A 23,546-nucleotide genomic window follows, 5' to 3' on the forward strand; every position below is an offset into this window, starting at 1 on the left:
TGAGTCCTTTCCCTCTCCCTACAGGCCCCTCTTCCCTTCCCCATCTTCCTTTCCTTTGCTGCTCTCCCCCTATTCTACATGGAAATTGCACGGGCCTCTCTGTGTGTGCGTGCATGTGTGCGCGTGTATATACCTGTATAGAGAGATATATATGGGGGCCAAGGAGCAGGTGGAGGAGGTGGGTGCAGCTCAGGGCTTGGAGCAGGACACTGCCCACTCTCGTCTATCAGCTGCTCCTCCCATGCTGGCGAGATAAAGGGAAGGAGATGGAGGGGAGGCTGCCCCAGTCCTGGGCTAGTGTCTCTCCACTGCAGGTAGGTTTTCCTGGATGACAGGGCAGATGACGGCTTCTCTGCCACCATCTTCCTCTATCCCTCTCTCCACCCCACTCAGGTCAGGGGGGTGGCATTTGTCTCTAGATGACTGTTCCCAAGGAGATGCCATTCTGCCCTGCCTTTTTGTGGAAGGAGAGAGGAACCCACTCACTCTTTATCAGCTCAGAGTGTTCAGCTGATCCTCCCCCTCGTCCTTAGATCTGTTCCTCCGAGCTGGAGCGGGGAGGTAGGGATAGCAAGACCATGGGTTGTATTTGGGACCCAGGGCACTGGGGAGAGGGGCTCAGGTTTTCCATCTTCATCCTCTTTTGTTATTAGGAGAAGGTGAAACACAGATCAGTTTCCCTATTCCTGCCTCCTACCCACTCTGTCTTCTGATCTTGGGCCTGGGTGGTTCCCCTGTCCTTTGTCAGAAGTTTCCTCACCCTGGTAGTTCTGCTGGCCTTACCAGAGCCGGCTGGCTGGTTTGCTGAGGAGCAGGGGAGTGGGGTGACACAGCAGACCTCAGCAGCAAGCCATCTCTTCTCCATTTTTATCTAGTCCAGGGCATGCTGAACGATGGAAGTTTCTGTTTCCAGACCCTGAGACCATCCTGCCGTCACTCCCCACTCCATCCCAACAGCCTTTCCCTGCCCTCTCCACCCACTTCCCATAAATGGATCTGGGCATTGGAATGGAGGAAACTGGGCTCCGAAGTGATTGTTGGTGCTGATGGGTTGCAGCGTCTTCCGAGTCCTCCCTCCATTATCATGTAGTTGTTCAGAAGCTGCTGCTACTGTGTCTCTGTCTACAGGAGGCACTTGTCCCTGAGATCCTGGCCTGGGTTCCTGACTTCCGCGGTTTCTGTGAAGCCGTGGCTTTTCTGCGGGCTCCTGTGTGTGCTGGCTGCGCCCTGAGCTCCAAGACGGCCGCCCATAACCTTTTTGCTAATGTCAGGGCCCAGGGCCTCCATAGCATGGCTGAGGGACCCCTTCCCAGAGGGGCTGTCCCAAGCTCCACCCCATGGGGCCAGGCTTCCTGCCACCTTTGTCTACAACAGGCGGATCAGTACCCCCTACCCCACCTCAGATTGAACTGTGAAAGAGAGGTTCCAGGGGTGTCTCAGTGCCAGCTCCTTAGTGATGTGTTAATTATCCAAGATGCAGTGGGTGTATGCAGGTCTCTTGCGCTCTAGGCCTTTGTGTGTGTGCGTGTGTATGTGTGGTTGGTGGCAGGGTGGGGGGAGGGGTTGCTGGAGCTTCTGGTTCATTTTAACATGTATTCACTCCCCTGACCCCACAGATGCTTCCCTCGTATTTTACTTTGCCTTTGTCTCTGTTTTGTCAGATGTTTTTTTGTTCCTGCTCCTGTTGCCTCTGCCTCCTGGAACTCTTTCCTTTGCCTTCTCACCTGCTTCACTGCTGTTGCCTGTTTGTCTCCCTTTTCCTTGGGAAAATTTCCTTAGGATTGCTCACTCTGTATCGTTGTGGTTGGTGAGGACTTTGCCTCCTCTCCTGCCTCACTCCCTCTCTAACCCTGCCAAGTTAGATGTCAGTCCCAAATGGGTTTTTCTCATTTTAGACCTACCCCGGACCTTGGTTTGAGGGCCTTCAGGGACTGGTGGGGCTGAGGGTGTTGGGAAACAGTCTTGGAGGTTGCCTGGGTGCTGCTCAAGGATCTGTCCAGCAGGGGGCAGTAAATGATCTTGTTAGTATGCCAGGCTGCTGGGCCCTCGGCAGGGGCGGTCTTTCTGCATTCCCATTCACCCAAAAGCGCTTTCGGAATTGGGTGTTTCATTCCACTTCTACCCACTCCCTCCCCTACTTTCCTCTGGTAGGTTTAATTTTTTGCTTTCCTTTGTTCCAGGCTTTCTTTTCCCTGGGAATTTCCCCTGTTCCCCCCTAAAAGTTTGTTTGTGGTGTTATAGTGGTAACTGCAGTTCTGAACTGGTTTTTCTCTTCTTTTTTTCTCCTCTGGAATGTAGACTGTATATGTTTAATAACTCACCTTCTCTCTCCTTGCTCAAAATGTGGGATACGCGATGACTGTGACCCTGGTTGGAAATTAAACTTGTTTTATGCAGCTTTGGAGCAGACCTTCATCCTTGATGTGCAGCAGCCGTGGCACAGAGTTTATTGGTGAGGGTAGTTCTGCTTCTGGTCCCCCTCTCCAGACTGCTCTTTGTTTCAGCAGAGGGGTAAAGGGTACTCTGGACTGGGGAGAGTGAAGTGATGGAGGTTCATCTCCACACTGCTTACTGTTTCCCATCATACCCCAAAAGGGAGCTGAAATGAATCAGGGCCCAGAGTTTGAGGGCTTTGTGACTTTGCCCCTCAAGTTGTAAAGGGTTTAACCCTGAACTTAGCCATGTTCATCATCTTCTAGTAGACTTAGGGACTCCAGTAGAGGGCCCTAATGCCTCACACAGCCCCCACTCTCAGATGTCCCCAGCCCTGTGCCTCAGGTGCTTCTAGTTGGACCAGGGTCCCCTCATCCATAGGTTGGAATCTGCTTACCCATCTAGTTCTGGACTTTGGCATTGAGTAAGGTGAAGGGTAAAGGTCTGAGTAGTGTAATGAACTTGACCCTCCTTATAGCTCATGGCCCTGCATCACCTCTGATTTAGGTGTCCGGTTCCCCATTGTCAGGAGGCCAGACCTCATCCAGAGATAATGTTTTGAGGAAAAAGACAAGCCTTGTCCTTCCATCCAATTCCCACCACTACTCTTTTCCTCTCCTGCTGTTACTCAGGCAAAGAAAGGGATACTGCTCCCCTTTCTTGGTGAGGTCTGAGTGAGCCAGGCAGGCCTTCCCCGCTCTCACCACTTAACTAAGCTTTAATGACAGAGGTCTTCCCAACTCGATGTTATGGAAAAGGCACAGGATATAGGCATGTAATAAGTTTGAGAGCCCTAAATACCAGTGTGAAATTATCCTTTGTGTTCAGCTACCTCCCTGCTGCCTCCCCTGGCAATCTTCCTTTTCAGCCCCTCTCTTGCTATTAAAATAATCCATCATGGTTAAGGACCAGTGCATCTGCCCTTATGAACCCTTAAACTACTTCAATCACACATTGCTTTATCAACCCCATAAGCTTTGAACACTACCCACATAACCCTCAAAACCAGGTGATGCTTTCCTCCTCCTGGGCTCCTCAGAAGTCCTGCTTAGTGACCAAGGTTGCTGATAAGTTAGGAGCACTTGCCCAAGTGCATTATTTGTATACTAACAAATAGATAACTTCCAGAGCTACAGCCCTACATAAGATAATGGTAATGGAGAGGACTTTAGCTGGATGGCAGGCCACTGGGGGTCTTTGGACCTCTGACAACTTGGGGAGAGGATGGTCTAGTGCCTCTGTCCCTCAGTAGTCAGTCCAGGATGCCAGGAAAGAGGGGGAGCTCTCTTGCGGCAGTTGCTTGAAACTTCTAGCTTTTGGGGGGATGGAGGAGGACATGGGGAGATGAAAGGGAGACTTAACCTGGAAGGTGAATGTTTAGCATCCAGCTCTTAAGACAAAAGCAACCTTATCTTCCCAGAACACGAATAGCTCCGTATTCATGGCTTGGCCCAGGTTAATCTGGGCAAGGGAGCTTCTGAAGTGAGCCTAGAGAAAGCTAGTGGAAAGCCTTGGATCGGGCCAGGTGGGATGGAGTCAGTGACATGCAGGATAAGTGTGAGTGGGTGTGACTTTCTTGGACTAGAGGCCTAAGGTCTGAAAGCTCTGGGAAGTCACTGCACTGTCTCCAGTTTCAGGTACTTAGATTGGTCAGAGCAGACAGCGGACAGGTATTTATTCTGTACCTTCGTGTCTACAGACCTGTGCTGAGTGGAGTTAAACCATGGTACTGAGGGAGAGACCAGGAAGTCTATTCCTAGGCTGCTCTGGAATCCTTTGGGATAACCACAAGGTACCACATGGGGTAGTGAGAGTGTAGAAGGGATACCCCCTTGCCGCTGCTTGGAGCAGGGAGTGGTGTCTTTGTGTAGGCAGTCATAATATTAAGAACACTCTCTTTTCCAGCTCAGAAGGGCATGGAGATAGAAGGGTCAAAGTCCAATTCCTCCCCCCCCTCACTTTTTTTTTTAAACTGGGAACTGGAGGTTTACAGAGTCAAGCTGGCCACTGGGGAGTCATGGAATCCAAGTGCCTTTTTTCCTCTGCAAGCTTTTCATTCAAATTAGGTTTCCTGGCCTTGATTACTGGGAAGGGTAAGGATGACCCTGAGTTCCTGAGCAAGGGAAGAAAGGGTTGCTACTACTAAGTCACTTCAGTCGTGTCCGACTCTGTGTGACCCCATAGACAGCAGCCCACCAGACTCCCCCGTCCCTGGGATTCTCCAGGCAAGAACACTGGAGTGGGTTGCCATTTCCTTCTCCAATGCATGAAAGTGAAGAGTGAAAGTGAAGTCGCTCAGTCATGTCTGACTCTTAGCAACCCCATGGACTGCAGCCCACCAGGCTCCTCCATCCATGGGATTTTCCAGGCAAGGGTACTGGAGTGGGGTGCCATCACCTTCTCCGAAGAAAGGGTTAGGTGTGAGGAAATCAGAGCCTTGACTGATAAAGGGCGCAGTGCTGCCGAAAGGCCATGGTGGAGGCCTGGAAGTGAGGGACTTGGGCCAGAACTATTCACCATCAAGGCTTGAAGGTAAGTGTCTCCTTGTTTGTGTCACTGTGGCCATGAGCCACGGAAGAGAGTATCTGGGCTCTAGTTTAGCAGCAGATCTGACTTCCGAGCTGAATGTGGTAGAGAGGGCAACACACAAGCCAGAACTCTGCTATCTCTGCCCAGAGCTGACAGCGCGGCCCATACCCGCTTCCTGCCTGACCCTTCCTTCAAAGCAGGTGCATTGAGAGCTGTCTCTGAGGAGATCTGAACTGTTAGGCTAGGCCAGGCAGGAGGTTTGAGAATGAACTGGTCCACCCAGCACTCCCTCCCACATGTTGTCGAGAACTGTCCCAGAACAGAATTGAGTACAAGGCCTTCTAAGGGTTGGAGGGCTTAGCTTGGGGTTTTGAACTACAGGGATTTGGATGCTAGCTTTTTTCTGAGTTCTGAATATAGGAATCCTGCCTTTAGGTAGAAGAGAGGAGATGGAGAATCTGTTTTTGCCTATGCCAGATCTTGTATCGATGGCACGATACATCCGTGGCTAGAACAGCCAAAGGGGATAGTGGCGGGGGTAACATATCATTCCTGGTTATGCACATATAACCAGATGCAAAAAGAAAACATCTAGTCAGCCTGGGTATGCATGGTCCTGAAAATATGGCATTCAATTTTGAACCCAGATACTTAAGTGTTTATTTGTTAGCAATCTGTTAAACATATTAAAACCATTTAAAAAGCAGTGCCTTGCTTGCTATCTGACACATAATAGGCACTCAGCTTTGACGAAGGAATCAACATCATTGTCTTTGACCAAGCTGGGCATGGTGGGTGCCCCGTGAAGCTTGGAAGCCAGGCGTATGTGGTAGTTTCTCCTACTTGCTGACAGACACCTTTGAAGGTGGAAGCCGCTCCAGGGGTGGCCCTCTGATGAACTTGTGCCTTGAGTCAGGTTGGGCCAGTCTCCACTACCTTTCCCAAGGCCATGTCACCTTTCTCTGCCTGTCCACATGGCTCACTGGTAAAGAATCCACCTGCCAGTGCAGGAGACGTAGGACATACAGGTTTGATTCCTGGGTCAGGAAGATCCTTGGAATAGAAAATGAAAAGCCACTCCAGTATTCTTGCCTGGAAAATTCTATGGACAGAGGAGCCTGGTGGGCTGCAGTCCATGGGGTCACAGAGACATGACTCAAGACACAACTGAGTGAGCATGCACACACAGGCTCCTAACTTGACCTAAGGAGAAAACTCCCTCCCTGGTCTCTCCTGGGTCCAAGAGGGCTTGTGCTGCCCTCTGTGGGTGATACTGTTGCCTTAGCTTTGCCCTTTTCTGCTGTTGCCCTCTCACCCGTTCCCATTCAGATGACCAAACAAAGCCTCCGAGCTGGACAAGACAGTAGCCTTCCACCTCCAGTACTGCACCAGCACGGCATTCAGTGCGGCCCTTTTGCCCAGAAACTTTCAGTGGGTTCTCACTACCATTCAAGTCTCTCCATACCAACTCTTACTTGTCTCTCCAGTTACCTCTGTCTACTCTCCTGGCTAAATCCCTTACTTTAGCCAAACTGATTTGTTCATTTCCCCCAAATATCTGACCCTCTGCCTTTATACCCTTTCTCACTTGTTTAAAAATACCACTTTCAAAAAAAAAAAAATCCCACTTATAGGATCTGCAAAATTACCCGAGCTTCCCTGGTGGCTCAGACAGTAAAGAATCTGCCTGCAATGTGGAAAACCTAGGTTCGTTCCCAGGGTTGGGAAGTTCCCCTGAAGAAGGAAATGGCAACCCCCTCCAGTTTTCTTTCCTGGAGAATCCCCATGGACAGCAGAGCTGATGGGCCACAGTCCATGGGGTCACAAAGAGTCAGACACGACTGAGTGACTAAGCACAAAGTTACCCATGACCTTTCTAATTACAGGAAATGTTTTTCAGGAATTCCCTGGTGGTCCATTGGTTAGGACTCAGCACTGTTACTGCCAGGGCCCCAGGTTCGATCCCTGGTAGGGGAACTAAAATCCCGTAAGTAATGCAGTACGGCCGAAACGACAACAACACAAGGACGCTTTGCTTCTCAGTTTGGCTCCTTTAGCTCTGTTAGCCCAACTCCTTCAACACTTCCCACACATCGTCTTGGATGGCTGGATATCACGTTCATTCATTCAAAATTTTACAATTTATCTTTGTAACCCAAATAATTCCTATTGCAAAAGATTCAAATACTACATAAATGTTCAGAGCAACATGTAATACTCATTCCCCTCTGCTCACTCTGTTCCCAGAGGTAACCCCCCTCAGTTGTTTGGTGTGCATCCTCTAGTTCCTTTTCTAAATATATGTATCTGTCCATATTTGGGAAGGGGTTAAAGTACAAAGGGCTCATACCACATGTATCAGTCTAGTTTTTTTTTTTAACTTAAAGGTATATATGCTTGTCTTGGAGGTTTTCTCTATTAGTATAGTTAGGTTTTCCCTCTAATGGTATCTCAGTATTGCAATAGTATATTTACTCAAAGCATATTTGTCTAGAATCTGTTGTATGGAGGGTATTGTGCAGCTGGCACCTAAGGGACTCCAGATATGATCACAGCCTTGTCCTTGCCATTGGTGAGGTCACTCTTGGGGAGGAAGGAGCAGGAATACACAACTAACTACAACACAAGGGAGAATACAATAAAGTCCCCAAGCGTCTGCCTGAAGTTCAGAAATAAGTCACTTCGAGCAAGGGGATCAGGACTTCACAGAGGAGGTGATCTTTGAGCTTGGCTTAGAGGGAGCTTGACAGGTGAGGGAAGAGCATGAGCTGTGCACAGAGATGGGAACAACGCAGGTTCATCTGACGCCAAGAGCATCATGATGCCAAGAGGATTTGATTCAATTTATATGTAAACATTTATTGAGCATCTAATGTGTCAGGCACCATACTAGGCAATGAGAATATAAAAATGGGAAAAGTGAAGTTCCTGTTTTTAAGGCTTTTATTTTAATGGAATCAAAGCAAAATTTGGAAAGGCAGATTAAGACCAGATAATGAAAGCTTTCAATTGGTATGTCAGGTTGTCTGAATTTAATTCACTGGGCAATGTGGAGCCACGCAGGCTTTTTAGTGGCCAGGTAGATAACATGACTGAAGCTGAACAGATAGCCGCAGTGTACAGAATGGGCTAGAGTAGAAAGAGGCTGAGGGCTTATTACTCTTTGTTGTTTTAACAAGATAGAGGTTGATTTCTACCTCAGTTAAAAGGTACCTGGTGTAGGCTTGGAATGGTGGCGCTGTAGTTATCACTGTTCTCGCATGTAGCTTATGTCCTCATGCTCACCTCATGGTCTGACATGGCTGCTAGAGTGTAGTTCATCTTGTCTACATTCCAGGCAACAGGAAGAAGGAAGGGAAGGAGACTGGGGGAGGAGGTGAGGCACTATGACACATTTCTTAGCTAAATTAGCTCCTTTTAAGCAGCCTCCCTGAAAGTCCAGGACAATATTATGTCTTATTGACCATCAGACTTGAAGGGAGACTTGGAAATAATAGTTTTGGGTTTTTTTTTTAATACAGTTTTTTTGTGTTTGGTTTTGTTTCCTTTTTAAAAAATTTGAGGTAGAATTTGCATACAGTGCACACATACAGTTTGATAAGCATATACCCATGTAACCCACATCCCTATCAAGATATAGAGTGTTCCATCACCCCTAGAAGGAGGCTTTAAAGAAAAAAAGATAACCCAAAAGAGGGACTTCCCTGGTGGTCCAGTGGTTAAGAATCTGCCTGCCAATTCGGGGGACACGGGTTAGATCCTTGGTCCAGGAAGATTCCACATGCTTCGGGGCAACTAAGCCCATGCACCACAACTAGTGAGCTTGTGCTTTAAGGGCTTTCAAGCTGCAGCTCCTGAAGCCCCAGCAGCCTAGAGCCTATGCCGCAAAATAAGAGAAACCACCGCAATGAGAAGGCTGCTCTCCACAACTAGAGAGTAGCCACTGCTCACTGCAACCAGAGAGAACACCCCAGCACAGCAATCCCAAAGAAAGAAAGAATGAAGGATTAATTAGGGTGGTAGCCATGGGAATGGAAAGAGAGCTGGAGAGGCTGTAGAGGGAGAATCCAGAGGAGACTGGTTGGATGTGGGGCAAGTGAGAGAAGAATCATAGAGAAGGCTGATAGCAGAACAAATAGAAACAGGACGCTGGGTGCAAAATCCAGATTGTTACAGGTGGGATGGAGGAGAAAGAGCAATGAGTATGGTAGTGTGTGTGTGGGTTTGAGGTACTGATCAGACATCCAGGTGGAGGCCTGCAGTACACAAGTTGTGTCTAAAATTGGGAGGGCAGTCAGAGCTCATGGGCATCATGGACCGGAGAGATGTTAAGGAGGACAAGGCCTAAGAGGTGACCCCAAACAATGATGACTGTGAGCTCACTGATGGGCAGAATCCATATACCTAAAGCCTAAGTGGGCAGTGAGGACTTGAATCATGCAGAAGGGGATTGGTAGGGTCACCTGAAATAATAGAAAAACTCCTAAAAACTGAAGTCCTTGCACAAACAAAAGGGGTGTATGTAGCTGCCCTTTTGACAGACAGGAAAAGACCAGGGATGCACCCCCTCCTTACCGTAAACAGCCCAGTGCTCTTTTCATCTAACGTCCCTAAGGGTGGGGTTATGGGACAGCACCCTGCCTCCTTTTGGGTATATGACCTCCAGGAATGCAAGCTGAAAGGCTGGATGTGGGAGAGGGCTGCCATCTTTGACAACTGCTGGGCTGGGGTGAGCCAGTCAGATCCTGCCAAGATAGGTGTGAGGAGACTTAAGAGGAAAGAGCAGGGAGCGAGGGGACTGGACTAGACTCAGGTAGTCCTAGGGTTGAATCCTGCCTCTGTCACCACCTAGCTAGTTAAATTAGTTTAACCTAGTTAGTTAAGCTAAACTAGCTAGTTTAACTTGAGTAAGTTAAAGTTACTTAACCCGAACACTCAGTTCCTCATCTGTGAAATAGAAACAATTATGTCTACCTTTCAAGGTGGTTTTGAGGATTACAGACAAGTGTCTGGAACACAATAGGTAATCGAAAATGTATGCTACGATGTGACTCAGCCCCTCGCTGTGGGACCCAACGAACGGCTAACCGACAGGTCGGAGTCTCACCCTCGGGATCTCAGAGGGCCGGGAGAGCTCCCGTGGCCTCCTCCCTGCAGGAGGTGGGGACTAGGTGGAGGAAGGGCTGCGGGAGGAGGAGCTGGCGCGTCGCGACCCGCCCCGTCCCATCCAGTCTGGCCTGGGCGCCGAAGGAACTGCGGTCCCAGCCCCTGTCATCCAGCGGCTTGTCTTGCGTGCCCAGAGCCTTGCCCGCACCCAGTTATGACTCTGCGCCCCTCACTTCTCCCGCTCCGACTGCTGCTGCTGCTGCTGCTGCTCAGGGGGGCGGTGTGTCAGGCGGAGGCTGGGTCCGAAACCGAAAGTCCCGTCCGGACCCTCCAAGTGGAGACTCTGGTGAGGAGGGGAGAATCCCGGGCAGGCGCTGTGGATGGAGGTCGGGCCCGGTTGCGGGGAAGGTCGGGGTCTAAAGGATCCTGGGAGCGGGGAGGAGGGAGTGCAAGCACCGAATTGGGGGTGCCGCGTCGAGGGGCAGGAACCTCCCTGACTCGTGTAGTGCGATCATAGGTGGAGCCCCCCGAGCCGTGTGCTGAGCCTGCTACCTTTGGAGACACGCTTCACATACACTACTCGGTGAGGGGCCTGGGGGGCAGCGGCGGGGCCCCGGGGGCGGCGCCCCGCTGAAACACGTCAGCTTTGGCTTGGACACGTGGCAAGCGGTCAGGGAGTAACTCCAGCTCTGGGGTCCTCCGGCACGTGGCGAGGGGGAGGGGCGTACCTCTTCCCTACCTTTTCCTCTTCCCTGCTCTTCCGCAGTGAAGTGAAGGGTGGAGGGATCTCCGAGAAGTGCCAGCCCTTTTGGGGCTTCCTGTTCCTTTCTGCCCGAAAGGGAACGTTAGACTGCAGCTGCTAGGGGTTGCGGGCCGAGGCCAGGTGTGTGCGCACCCTGCTGGGAGGGAGCGGTATAGGTGGGCGCTCTAGGTGCTCTCCCTCCCACCCCCAGGGCAGCCTGGTAGATGGACGCATCTTTGACACGTCTCTGACCAGAGACCCTCTGGTTATAGAACTTGGCCAAAAGCAGGTGATACCAGGTACGTGAGCTGCACTTCCCATTCCATTTCTTCCCAACCTAAGCCCATTCTTAGTTTCTTTAACCTCTCAGCTACCTTGGAAATGCCCTCCCCACCCCACCCCAACCCAACCCCCACCCCCACCCAGGGTTCTACCACTCACCTCCGGAGGTTCAAATCCCACTCCTAGTACTCCTCTTGCCGCATACCACATTGGAAGCCAGAGATTTCAGAAGTGGGGAGCTCAACTGAGGGTCATGGGGAATATTTGATCTTCCTCTCCCAGGATTTGGGGAATGTAGATAGCTTCCTATTCATTTGTGTCTTCTTCCTCAAGGTCTGGAGCAGAGCCTTCTAGACATGTGTGTGGGGTGAGTATCTGGGCAGGGGTGGGCTTGGGTGTACCCCTTCTGCATGGGTGGAGGCCGTCTCTGCTCCTAGAGGAGGCAGGAGAATGGGCTCTGGCTTCGTACTGGGTAGGCCCTGGTCTCTGGGCATGGAGGCTCTGGATGAAGCCTCAGGCTTTTTCTGGCTGGGGGTTCTGTTGGTGGAATTGAGACACCTTGGCCAGTCAACCTGTTTGGTGCTCAGGTGGGAAAGTTCTTGTTTTGAGTGTGAATATTCAGAGGGTCTTGTTGGTGGGACTTCAGATGGACTGAGGCGGTTGGCCCACCTGGTTCTACCCCTGGCTATGACTCACATTCCTTTTCTTAGAGAGAAGCGAAGGGTAATCATCCCTTCTCACCTGGCCTATGGAAAACGGGGATTTCCACCATCTATCCCAGGTAATCTGATGAGGCGGCTCTCTGGCTCTCGAGATACCCAGTCCCTGGGATTTCCCTGGCGATCCAGAGGTTAGGACTCTGTGCTTCCAACTCAGAGAGCACGGGTGTGAGCCCTGGTCGGGGAACTAAGATCCCACATGCCAGAGAGCAAAGCCACAAACAAACAAAAAAGAAACAGTCCCTAGGAGCTACAAGGAGCTATGCACTTTGAAGCCTGAGAAGGTCGAAACCCAGTTTGCTAAATGGTGTAGGACTGGCTGATGCCTCCTTCTGCAGGGCCTCCTTTTTCCTCCTCAGATCACCAGCAGGCACTAGAGACATATAACCTGTTAAAGCCACCTGGCTTGTCCTCTGGCAGCCGGCCACTTTCTAGGGAGGCAACCCTTGCTTGAGCCACACGAGTCTGCTGCCTGTGCTACCTCTCTGAGAGCTCTGGGCTGCTTTCCTGTGCTTTCCCTACAACTCCAGACTGTCATTTGTGCAGCCGGCATGGCTCCTCACCACATCTCCACAGTTCCTTTCAGCCTCCACTAGAGAAGAGCTGGTGAAAATGGTCACAGTCAAATAATTCAAAATAAAATAAAAACATTTAAAAGCCAAGCCTGGGGGCCTCCCTGGGGTTCTAGTTAACACTTCCCCTTCCAATGCTGGGGGTGTGAGTTCCATGTCTCTGGGCCAAAAAACCAAAACAAAACAGAAGCAATATTGTAACAAATTCAATAAAGACTTTAAAAATAGTCCACATAAAAAAAAAAACCCCAAAACTTAAAAAAAGCCAAGCCCTCACAGGTCACTGCTAATACCTATTTTTTAAGGCCTGAGCCTAAACAGATTTTCCGAGACGCAGATCTCTTGCTTTTGGTTATAAGAAATGTTCCATTAGCTAAAATGAGTTGTACTGGGATAAAAATTCTTATCCTAAGTTCTAGCTTAGAGGTAGACCCAGACAGAGGGTCAGGGGACTAAAGAGAAATTCTTTTACCCAAAGCTCTGTTGCCTCCTCATCTCCAGCACTGCTTGTTTACATTCTCCCCCATCTCACTCCTGTTCATTTCTCCATTCCGAACGTCTTAAACCACATCCTGCCTCTCTAGCCATGTTGAAACACCTGTTTTTTTCTTTTTTTAAAGAGTCACAGTGAGTGTGCTTACTGGTTGGTGACATTTTAAAAAGTCTAGTTTAAGTCCAATTAATTTCAGCCTTGCAAAGATTCTATCCATGTGGCTGTTTAGAGATACATAGTACAGAAGTTCTCTAACTTATAAATGGAGAACGGCCTGTACTTTTCACAAAGGTTCTCCTGTTGTGTCAAAGACCTGTCAGTGAAGACAAGCCACACTTGTATATTTGGGGTAAACATGACTATCACTCAATAGCCTCATAACCCTCCTCTGCCTCTTGCATTAAGAGAACTCAGCCCCACATTTAAATCTTGCCAACTTCACAGATGTTGCTGCGGTGTGGTCTGCCCTCCCTATTTGCATTCAGATTCTGAGCCCTGGATACAGTGCACAGGGATTCTAACCTTCACCTCCTCTCTGCCTCCAGCGGATGCAGAGCTGCATTTTGATGTGGAACTGATTGCACTGATCCGAGCCAACTACTGGCAGAAGCTGGTGAAGGGCATTTTGCCTCTGGTAGGCATGGCCATGGTGCCAGCCCTCCTGGGCCTCATTGGGTATCATCTATACAGAAAGGCCAGCAGTCCTAAAATCTCCAAAAAGAAGCTCAAGGAAGAGAAACGAAACAAGAGCAAAAAGAAATAATAAACAATTTTTTAAAAACTTTGCATTCTTCACCTGATACTTTCTGCGGCTGCCTATGTAAGTGGGAATGAGATAAAGGGCTGAGGAAAAAGGCATTCTTAGTTGGGTTCTGCTTGGCAGGGGGTGGTCGGAGGCTTTGGATCAGTTCTCCTGGCCTCCTCTTCCTATCCTAACTTACACCAAGGACCATAGGATCTCTGGGTACTGAAAGCATGGGTTTTGGCTCCCGTGGTGTCCCGACACCGAGGAGCAATACCTCACTGAGAAGTAAGCGTTGGGGAAGTTGCCTGGCTACTCTCTCTACTCCCTGTGCTTTGTGTGTGCCGGGTCGCTTCAGTCGTGGCAGACTCTTTGTGACCCCATGGACTGTAAGCCCCTAGGCTCCTCTGTCCATGGGGATTCTCCAGGCAAGAATACTGGAGTGGGTTGCTGTACCCTCCTCCAGGTGGTCTTCCCAACCCAGGGATCGAACCCGCATCTCTTACGTCTCTTGCATTGGCAGGTGTTTTTTTTTTTTTACCACTAGTGCCACCTGGGAAGCCCTCTCTACTCCCTAGGGCTGCTGTATGCCTAATATCCTCTAAGTAGACTGTTTAATCCAACATGGAAAAGATATAGAGACCTCATAAACTCCATGGTGATTTTTAATAGCAAAGTCCTTGGGTTTCTCAAAACATTCTCTGGGAATTGAAAAGAGGTTTTCCCCTTGTATCACAGGGTGTGGGAGACCACATGAGCGGCTTCAATGATGTTGTAAGTGGCTGGAGGTTTTTTGTCACCTGGCTGGGCTGTGGGCATGGGCAGGAGCTGGGGTAAGTTACTGCGGTGATTGACGATGAAGAGTGGGTTGAGCTGGCTCAGCACTTCATCACTCACGGAGATGCCATCCAAGTACTGCCTGAGCATCTCCCGCAGCTTCTCATTGATTTCTAACAACTGAGCACGTCTGTGCCGAAGGCTCAGTTGCTCCAGTTTCACTTTGTTGTACCTTTTCCAGAAATTCTCCATCCCTTTGTAGTCCATTATCACCTGGGAGTGAGTTACAGGGAGAAGGTGTGTGGTAGGATCTGTCAGCAAGTGTAGCCCAGTGCTCTGTCACCCCAGCCTCAGGTGGTGGCCTTGGGCCCATGGAACCTTACCTTTCCAAGCTCTTCATTAAACTCCTCTAGGTCCATTGTCTCTATCTCTTCCTGCTCCTTGGGAGTCAACACCGATGAATAAAAAGGCAGCACTTTTTCTTCTTCTGTTTCAAATTTCCTACATATTTCAGCAAGTTTAAGAATCTTTTCACCCTGTTGGAAGCAAGCAGAAACCTTCTATTAGGAAAGGGATTGGGAAGGGGAAATAGTGGAGTTGGTTACCCTGCTTCAATCCAGGGAAGCTACTTAGCCAAATGGGATACAAAAGTAATACATCCAACACAAAGGGCTTACAAGCACTATTCAGATATTTTATATTCTTCTAAAACCCATTCACTATTAACTCATTAAATTGAAGAGGTGAGAGGTGAGGGACTTCCTGGTGGTCCAGTGGCTAAGGATCTGCCTTCCAGTGCAGGGGACATGGGTTCCGCCCCTGGTTGGGGAACTAAGATCCCATATACCGTGGAACAACTAAGCCCGAGTGCCTCAACTAGAGAGCCCGTGTCCTGCAACCACTGAGCCTGTGCGCCAGAACTAGAGAGAAACTCGCATGCCACAACTAAGACCCAATGCAGCCCAGAAATAAAAGAAATAAATATTAAATAAATGAAATAATACGTGAAAGGCAAGGGAACATGAAATAAAATAGGTATTCCAAGTGTGCACTCAGGTAGGAAGCTGGGGGAAGCCCTCTGTTTTGCCAGCCCCTTTCACTCTGCAGGGAGCCAGGTTCCCTGGTTCTGTTCTGGCTACCCTCTCCCTTTGTTACCTTGTCAACAATCTCCCTCAGGGCCTTGAGGGTAGCACTGCTTTCCAGGGTGAGTTTGACTAAGTTCTCCTGTGCTATTCCCCGGGCCTGAGTCCTCTGGGCCTTAAGTTTTCGCAGTTGTACCAGGACCAACTCCTTGTCTTCACGAATGTCCTGATTCTGTTCTTCACTCTCGCGGCTGTGCACCAGGATCTTGCCTTTAAAAATAATGATGGAATCCTAGAGGAACAGGGTAGATTAGAGGAAACACTTGACTACGTGAGGGTCTTCAGTAGAACAGATAGAAGGACTCTCTGGGGACTGAAATCAGAGCATACCATCTCTCCCCAAACAGTGATGAAGCCCAGGGGAAACGGGAAGAACAGGGGATAACGGAGCAGTTAAAGCAGTGAGTCGCCCAGGTGAGCTGCACTAACCTGTAGTTTCTGTATTTTTTTCATCTGTGCTTCAATCTCTCTGGAGCTTTTCTCGTCCTTCACCTTGAGAGTCTCGAAGGCAATCTTTCGATCCTCTGTAGCATCAGTGTAATTCTTGAGTGCATCCTGGAACCTTCTCCACAGATCTTCTACTATGTTCTCCAGTTGCAGTCTTAGAAAGTGCTTCTCTTCTAAATTCTGGGAAGTGATCCCCAAATAGCCAGTGTTTGGACTTAACCTATTAGCGCCCTTTCTCTGGCACCAACACCTCCCCCTCTTGAACTGTTTGTAGCACAGCATGGTGCAGAGGTTGCCAGTGAAAATGCCTACAAAGACCAGGCAGATGATATAAATAAGTGCTATGGGCTATGTGGGGCCGGTGGTGAATCCCGAAGGAAATGCCCCATTGGTGGGGGGTGGGGGCGGTGAGGGCACAGCTGCTCAGCTCCATGGGAACGTCCCCATTTGAAAATGTGGCCCACTGTTACCAGATCTTTAAATTGTTTAGGGGAAGTTGCAGTTTTGGATTTTCTTGTGAAATCTTCCAATTTTTAAATGTAGAAAGCTTATAAAAGTTTGTATGAAACATTATAGGCCAAAATGAAAACAAAAGCACTCTACCCTCCAAACCCAGGTCTGCAGGCTGGCTAAGTGGGCAGCCTCCAAGGTGGTGGAAGCTCTTGAGGCCAAGTGGCAGGAGAACTGGACTTCCCCCCTGGCTTGATCACAGATCAGCAGCCTGACTTTGGCAGGTCATTAAAGTCCACTTTGGACCTTAATTTCTTCTTCTACAGATCACAGGGCTGAAGTGAGAGGATCTCCTTGGTGTGTGTTAGCTCTAAAATGCATTTTCTTGGTATTTCAGATGGTCTTTCGTCCTCACCAATTTTCACAAGATTACAAAAAGCCGCAGGGGTCTACCTACAGTGGCAACAGGCATTTTATTGACTGTATTGGTTAAAGGGATCTCTTCTAGCTCTACTACCTTCAGAACTTTTTTCTCCCTTTTTCCCACCTCCTGCCCATCTGCTCTCCCTCGGTACCTTGTTTTTCAGATCGTCCCACATGCTCTGGAACTCCAGCTTGCTTTCATATTCAGAATCTATGTAGTTCTGCTCCATGGCCATGAAGACATCTTGTAGGTAGTGAATCTCTTTTTCATGTTGGTCAATAATTGTTTTCCTGTAGGAGATAAGATACTGTTCCTGCTCTGAGGCATAAAGCATAAGGACCAATAATGACAATGCAAAGCAGAATGTAATAAAACTATACGAATGGTACAAACTCGTAGGTACTGAAGAAGGATAGAAGGAGCGCAGGTTCTGTCCTTTGCCGGGCCAGAAAAAATGAATAATATTAGTTTGATTTTTGAATAGGAAATATACTCATATGATAAAAAAATAAAAAAGTACAAAATGTTGCAGTGAAAAGTCTCTTTCCCATCTGTATTGCTGATCCTGTTCCGGATGCCAATTTTCTTGCTGTTCACACTGTCCACACTGTTCGCTGAACCCAGGATAGGTAAGCCCAGAGCTAAGAGGTTGGAAGAAGACGCAGACACTATAGGAACTGTAGCCAGGTTTATTCTCTCCTGGCTGGCATGGCAGCCATAACACAGCCTCTCTTCTGGCTGACGCTGCACCCATAGACATAACATAACACAACATAACTGCACACAACCCTTCTGGGCTTTTCCAGGTGATGCTCATATAGGCACACCGCACAAAGGAGTCCGGAACCAACCGAGTACCTCCTGATGCGCATGCGCAGTGCTACAAGTGACCTCAGCAATCACATAATCATTGTTTACAGAACATGGGGCAGAGGGCATGAGACGGTAGGGCGAGAGGGCCTGAATGGTGCCATCTTGTTAATTTCCCCATACTATCGCTATCTTCCAGGTAGGTAGATGGGTAGGATTTTGATTGCTAAAAGTGGGTGGCTGCTTACAGGTAGCATCTTGACATAGGCTCTGGATACGGCCCTGGGCTCAACACCCTCCCCCCCCTCATAGCTCCTCTTAGGCCCCCACACCTTTCAGTCTCAAACTCCTTGGTTAGGGCCTCTAGCTCCATGTTGTAATTTTCCTCTAGGAGGTTGAGCCGGCATCTCTGCAGGGCCAAGAGCTGGTCGATGCTGTGCAGGTGGCTGCGCAGGGCGTGGGCGTGCTGCTCCTCGGCTTCCGACAGGTCCTTTGCTAAAGACTGGGTAGGAAACAGAGTTACCACTTTGGCTGAATGGCAGCTGGGTGAGAAAAAAATGTATTCAGCTAGCTAGTTCCTATTTTCCCTAGCACCTAAATGCCAATTCTTTGGCTCTGGGATCTCGGGTTGTCCCGCTTTGGAATGTAAGAAGCTAGTGCCGGTGGAGGGGCCCTGTGAAAGCATTCATTCCAGTCAACAGCCCCGCTGAGATCCCAGTGGACAGTCAGAATCAATGCCAGTCACCTTACACATGCAGCTCAGTCAAGCCCCCAAGTGTCATCTCACTGAAAACCGTGTGAGAGGTGCCAGGCGAGAACCTCCCTGCTAAGCTAAGTCAACCTATAGAACCCGGAGAGAGAGTGAAATAAATTGTTGTTGTAAGTCGCTAATTTAAGGTGATTTGTGATGTAGCTATAATAGATAATGAGAAGACATCCACTGGCAAAAAAAAAAGCAACAGTGTGAACATCAATAAGGATAAGAATGGCAATGGGTTAAAAAATATCAAATGTGTTTGATTATGAGTTTATCAGGATACTTAAAAAAAAATCAATTCCCATTAGAGGATGCCAATTTTTAAAAAAAAAAACTGGTTTATAAAAGGGAAGAGAAAGAGTCAGGCATTTTTTATATAAATTATACCTCTGGGTAACTGAATGGTAAATGATAGTAAGTATCTCTTTATAGAAGTATTTGAACTAATAAATGAAAAAAGAATGATACTATTAGAAAATCAGCATTAAAAAAAAGAAAATCAGCATTTTGCAACCCACAATGAATTAATCAATAGCTTCTATGAAAGAACACAGCACCTGCAAGCTTCTAGTTGGAATTACCAAAACACAGGAAATACTGAGGACAAAGTAACATGTTAAACCACAATACAGAATACTATGCAGTTGTAAAACACAATGAGAAGCATGGGCTAATGTGGAATAGTCCCCAGGATATATTATTAAATGAAAAAGGCAAGAGGCAGAACACTATGTAATACTACCATCTGTGTAAAAAAAAGCTTTATTCATGCAACAAAAATTACCAGGAGGGGCACTGGGTGGTTGAAAGGCACCAGTGGGAGGGAACTTTTCTGTACATAACTTTTTTATCTTTTGAATTTTGAATAATGTGGGTGAACTACTTATTCAAAAAAGCAAAACAAATTAAAATGAATAAAGCAAAAAAGCCTTTACGAAATGTCCAGATGATCCACTCACTGTAAACTACCACATTGCTAGCTTTTACTTATATGTTTAGTATGGGGCTTCCCTGGTAGCTCAGACAATAAAGAATCTGCCTCTGATGCAGGAGACCCAGGTTCAATCCCTGGGTTGGGAAGATCCCCTGGAGTAGAGAATGGCAACCCATTCCACTATTCTTGCCTAGAGAATACCATGGACAGCGGGGCCTGGCGGGCTACAGCCCCGTCAGGGAGTTGCAAAGAATTTCGTGGGGTCGCAAAGAGTCAGACATGACTGAGCGACTTTAGTATGGATAAGATCTTATGAAATAGGTGCTGATGATCGGAGACTATTCACTCACTCAGCTAAGGTGTACTAAATCTGCTCTGTACCAGCACTGTGCTGGATACTGAGGATTCAGAGATGAAAAGACTTTCACTGTCTCCAAAGGAGTCTGAAGTCTTGCAGTAGAAAAGGTTATATAAACAGAAAATTACAAATAAATTCTGAGAAAACAAAAAAACAGGTGCAGATTAAATTCCCATTTTATAAAATTTGAAAAAATGTTACAGCACAACATGGAAAATGCTATGAGGTTGATGATTCCCCAGTGATAAGGGGATAGAAAAGACAGAGTGCACTGGGGAAGGCTTCATAGTAGAGATGTCATTTGTGTCACTCTTGGAGGAGGAGTAAGAATTTGCCAGGAAAAATGAGGAGATAAGGAAAAGAGAATTCCAGACAGAGGGAACAGCATGTGCAAAGCCACAGGAAAGAAGGCTGGCTCTATGAAAGGTACAGGTAGAGGCCAGATCATGAAAGGCTTTGCTGTTCCTTCTGTGGAGGAAGGGAGCCATTATTTATGGAGCCACTACGGAGATTTACACAGTGGAGTAACAGGAACAGATTTTTGTTTCAGAAAGATAATCCTGGTCATTGTGTAGACAATCAAACACTGGAAGATAAGAAGTTATTGCAATAGAGATAATACCCAGGTCTCAACTACTGCAGGATAGTGGGAAAGAGCAGGGTGTGACTTATTCAAGCAGAAGACTTACATAAGACTTAGTACCAGAAGTCAGGAATGGAGGCCAAAGCTAGAATGATTCCCAGATTCCCGGGTTGGGTGATGGTGAATGGCACCAGCCACCCAAACAGAGAGTATGAGGAAGACCAGATTGTGGAGTATGGGAAAGGGGACTGGAGAGAGGAGGAACTCATGAGTTCAGTTGTAAGAACAGTGCAACAAACACGAACAGATATTGAGGGATCCTAAATATAGGGACTTGACATTCAAGAGAAAAAAATCCCTTGCAGAAAAAGATGGTATGTACTCAACTCAAGAACCTCCCAAGGGCATAAAGTTAGCTGATTGAATTGGTTAGAGATCTAGAACTGCTCTTACGGATGGAGATCTTCACAACCTCATCCAGGGCCACTGAAGTTGAATCCAAGAGGCCACATGGAATTGGTTGCATAAAGCACTGGAGTGGGAATCAAGAAATCCGTGCTATAGTCACAGCTCTCTCACTGACTAGCTGTGTGACCTTGGGCAAACTGCTTCTCTCTGGAACTAAGCCTTCTCACATTGAAATGAAAGTTTAGGACTAAGTTCAAGTCATTGGGTGATGTCTACTCTGCCTTTCAACTCTAATACTGTATAGTACTGGTTTGAGGCAGTAGATGATCAAGGAGAATGGCTCCTCTAACAGAAGGGGAGGGATGACAGCTCAGTATTCTATTTTTCACTTCAGTGAAATGAACGATAGCCTAGCAGCATCACAGCATGTGTCTTGGGAGCGCTTTAACATGAATTAATTCACTAGGCCCATTCTATTAAGAGATCAAAGGCAGTCATAATCAAGGGTTTCTTTGGGAAGAGAGCTTGCCTTGATGACACTGTCCTTGCAGTCCACCACTCGTTCAAATGTTTGGCTGAGGATCTCAATGTCCTTATGAAGCTCTCTTGTCTTGATTTCCCGAAGGACCGTTCTCCACTGTGTGTTAATCTTATTAAGGTTCAGAGCACTGTTGTGCTCCTCCTTGGCCAGCTTGTCCTGTGGGAAGGAATAAATATATCCCACCCCACATACACACCAGAGGTCAAATGGTGAGATGGTTAGATAGCATCACTGATTCAATGGACAAATGAATTTGAGCAAACTCTGGGAGATAATAGAGGACACAGGAGCCTGGAGTGCTACAGTCCATGGGGTTGCAAAGAATCAGATATGACTTAGCCACTGAACAACAACAACAACTCCAGAGGTCAGGGCTAAAAGCCCTGATACAGTACAACAAACAAGATCAAACTTAGTTTGTCAACTAACATCTTACCCTTTGTCTTTTCTGAGGGACCCGATGGCTAACATTCAGGAGTTTTTACTCTTGTTTTGGGAGGGTCTTAAGTAAGACAGGATCTGCCCAGTGGCATTTTAGGGAGGGCTATGGTGAGTTTCCTTCTGGATGGAGGCATCAGAGCAGGACATTGTTTGTAATGGCTCATCTCGAGGGAGAATATCAGACTTTCAGATGGCTCAGACAGATGATAGCACCTACTATCCCAGTTCTGGGGCTCAGTAGTGATTGTCCAGCTCTATGCCATCTCCCTACCTCCATGCTTCACAGAGAACTGCTCCTTCCCCCATACAATATTGCTGAAATCTAAGTCTATCTGGGTCTTAAGATTTCCAGGGGGAGGGGAGGCTACCATGAAAATGAGGCTGCCACAAAGACAGGGTCAAGGCGACAGGACCAGGGCAGGGGGTGGGTGGGGTTGGGCAGAGAGTAATGCAAAAACCCATCACCTTCAAGAACTGGTTCAGGAGCCTCTCTTTCTTCTTGGCCATCTCCTCCTCTGCCAGCAACTTCTGCTGAAACAGAAGCAGCTGCTCCTCATCCGACAACGGCACCTTGGCTTTTTTCCCTTTCTTAGACATAGCTGAATCTAGACGAGGATCCTCCACCTGCCACGGCCAGCATTAAAAGGGTAGGAGGAAAACGTCCCCAGAAAAGAGCCTTCTGGGACTGCCCCTGCAAGGGAATGTGACCTTAGATCTCAGACCTCAGGCTAGAGAAAACTTGGGAGAGCGGTGTGGCAGGGTTCCCAAGCCAAAGGACGCTTCTCCGTCTCCTAGCAACGGAGATCTCACTAAGATGGCGCTGTAGCAGCTAAGAGAAGGCGCCCGGTCTTGGAGCGCCCTCTGCTCGCTGGAGGACCTCAGTCAGTTTCTGAGAGAGGGTCGTTTCCTCCTCAATGAATATTCTAAAAATCTTTTGGGGGTATTATTTTTCAGTAATGGCCATATGTTAAAATATATGTAATAACTAACTTTTGAGAGATATGGAGAAACAGGAATCTTCACAAACTGTTGGTGGCAAAGGTAAAATGGTAGAGCCATTTTGGCAGTTCGGCAGTTTCTTAAAATGTTAAACATAAATTTACCTTGTGATCCAGTAATTTCACGTTTAGATATCAATCTAAGAGAAGTGAGAGTGTATCCATATAACGACTGTCACAGGAATGTTCTTAGTGGCTTTAGTCATAAAGAGTTCAGTTCAGTCACTCAGTGGTGTCCGACTCTTTGCAACCCATGAATCGCAGCACGCCAGGCCTCCCTGTCCATTACCAACTCCCGGAGTTCACCCAAACTCATGTGCATCGAGTCGGTGATGCCATCCAGCCATCTCATCCTCTGTCGTCCCCTTTTCCTCCTGCCCCCAATCCCTCCCAGCATCAGGGTCTTTTCCAATGAGTCAACTCTTCGCATGAGGTGGCCAAAGTATTGGAGTTTCAGCCTCAGCATCAGTCCTTCTAATGAACACCCAGGACTGATCTCCTTTAGGATGGACTGGTTGCATCTCCTTGCAGTCCAAGGGACTCTCAAGAGTCTTCTCCAACACCACAGTTCAAAAGCATCAATTCTTCTGTACTTAGTTTTCTTTACAGTCCAACTCTCACATCCATACATGACCACAGGAAAAACCATAGCCTTGACTAGACTAACCTTTGTGGGCAAAGTAATATCTCTGCTTTTTAATATACTGTCTAGGTTGGTCATAACTTTCCTTCCAAGGAGTAAGCATCTTTAATTTCATGACTGCAATCACCATCTACAGTGATTTTGGAGCCCCTAAAAATAAAGTTTGACACTGTTTCCACATCTATTTCCCATGAAGTGATGAGACCAGATGCCAT

General features: G+C 47.8%; 2 protein-coding genes across 3 annotated transcripts; one reads left to right on the plus strand and one right to left on the minus strand.

Annotated features, from left to right (window-relative positions):
- The first annotated feature begins 10,191 nt into the window (after positions 1 to 10,191).
- FKBP11 (FKBP prolyl isomerase 11) lies at positions 10,192 to 13,660 on the plus strand. 2 transcript variants are annotated; one of them, NM_001045932.1, is given in 6 exon segments: positions 10,192 to 10,414; positions 10,586 to 10,651; positions 11,022 to 11,109; positions 11,426 to 11,459; positions 11,803 to 11,873; positions 13,422 to 13,657. In NM_001045932.1, coding segments are annotated over 6 exon segments (609 nt in total). In that variant the 5' UTR covers positions 10,192 to 10,282; the 3' UTR covers positions 13,640 to 13,657.
- A 605-nt stretch (positions 13,661 to 14,265) lies between these two features.
- On the minus strand, positions 14,266 to 22,468 carry CCDC65 (coiled-coil domain containing 65). Its single transcript, NM_001038166.2, is given in 8 exon segments — positions 14,266 to 14,668; positions 14,779 to 14,931; positions 15,551 to 15,769; positions 15,967 to 16,164; positions 17,010 to 17,148; positions 18,001 to 18,170; positions 21,238 to 21,405; positions 22,156 to 22,468. Coding segments are annotated over 8 exon segments (1,497 nt in total). The 5' UTR covers positions 22,288 to 22,468; the 3' UTR covers positions 14,266 to 14,350.
- Between the last annotated feature and the right edge of the window lie 1,078 nt (positions 22,469 to 23,546).

Source organism: Bos taurus, chromosome 5, assembly GCF_002263795.3.
Source record: "Bos taurus isolate L1 Dominette 01449 registration number 42190680 breed Hereford chromosome 5, ARS-UCD2.0, whole genome shotgun sequence".
Classification (NCBI taxonomy): Eukaryota; Metazoa; Chordata; class Mammalia; order Artiodactyla; family Bovidae; genus Bos; species Bos taurus.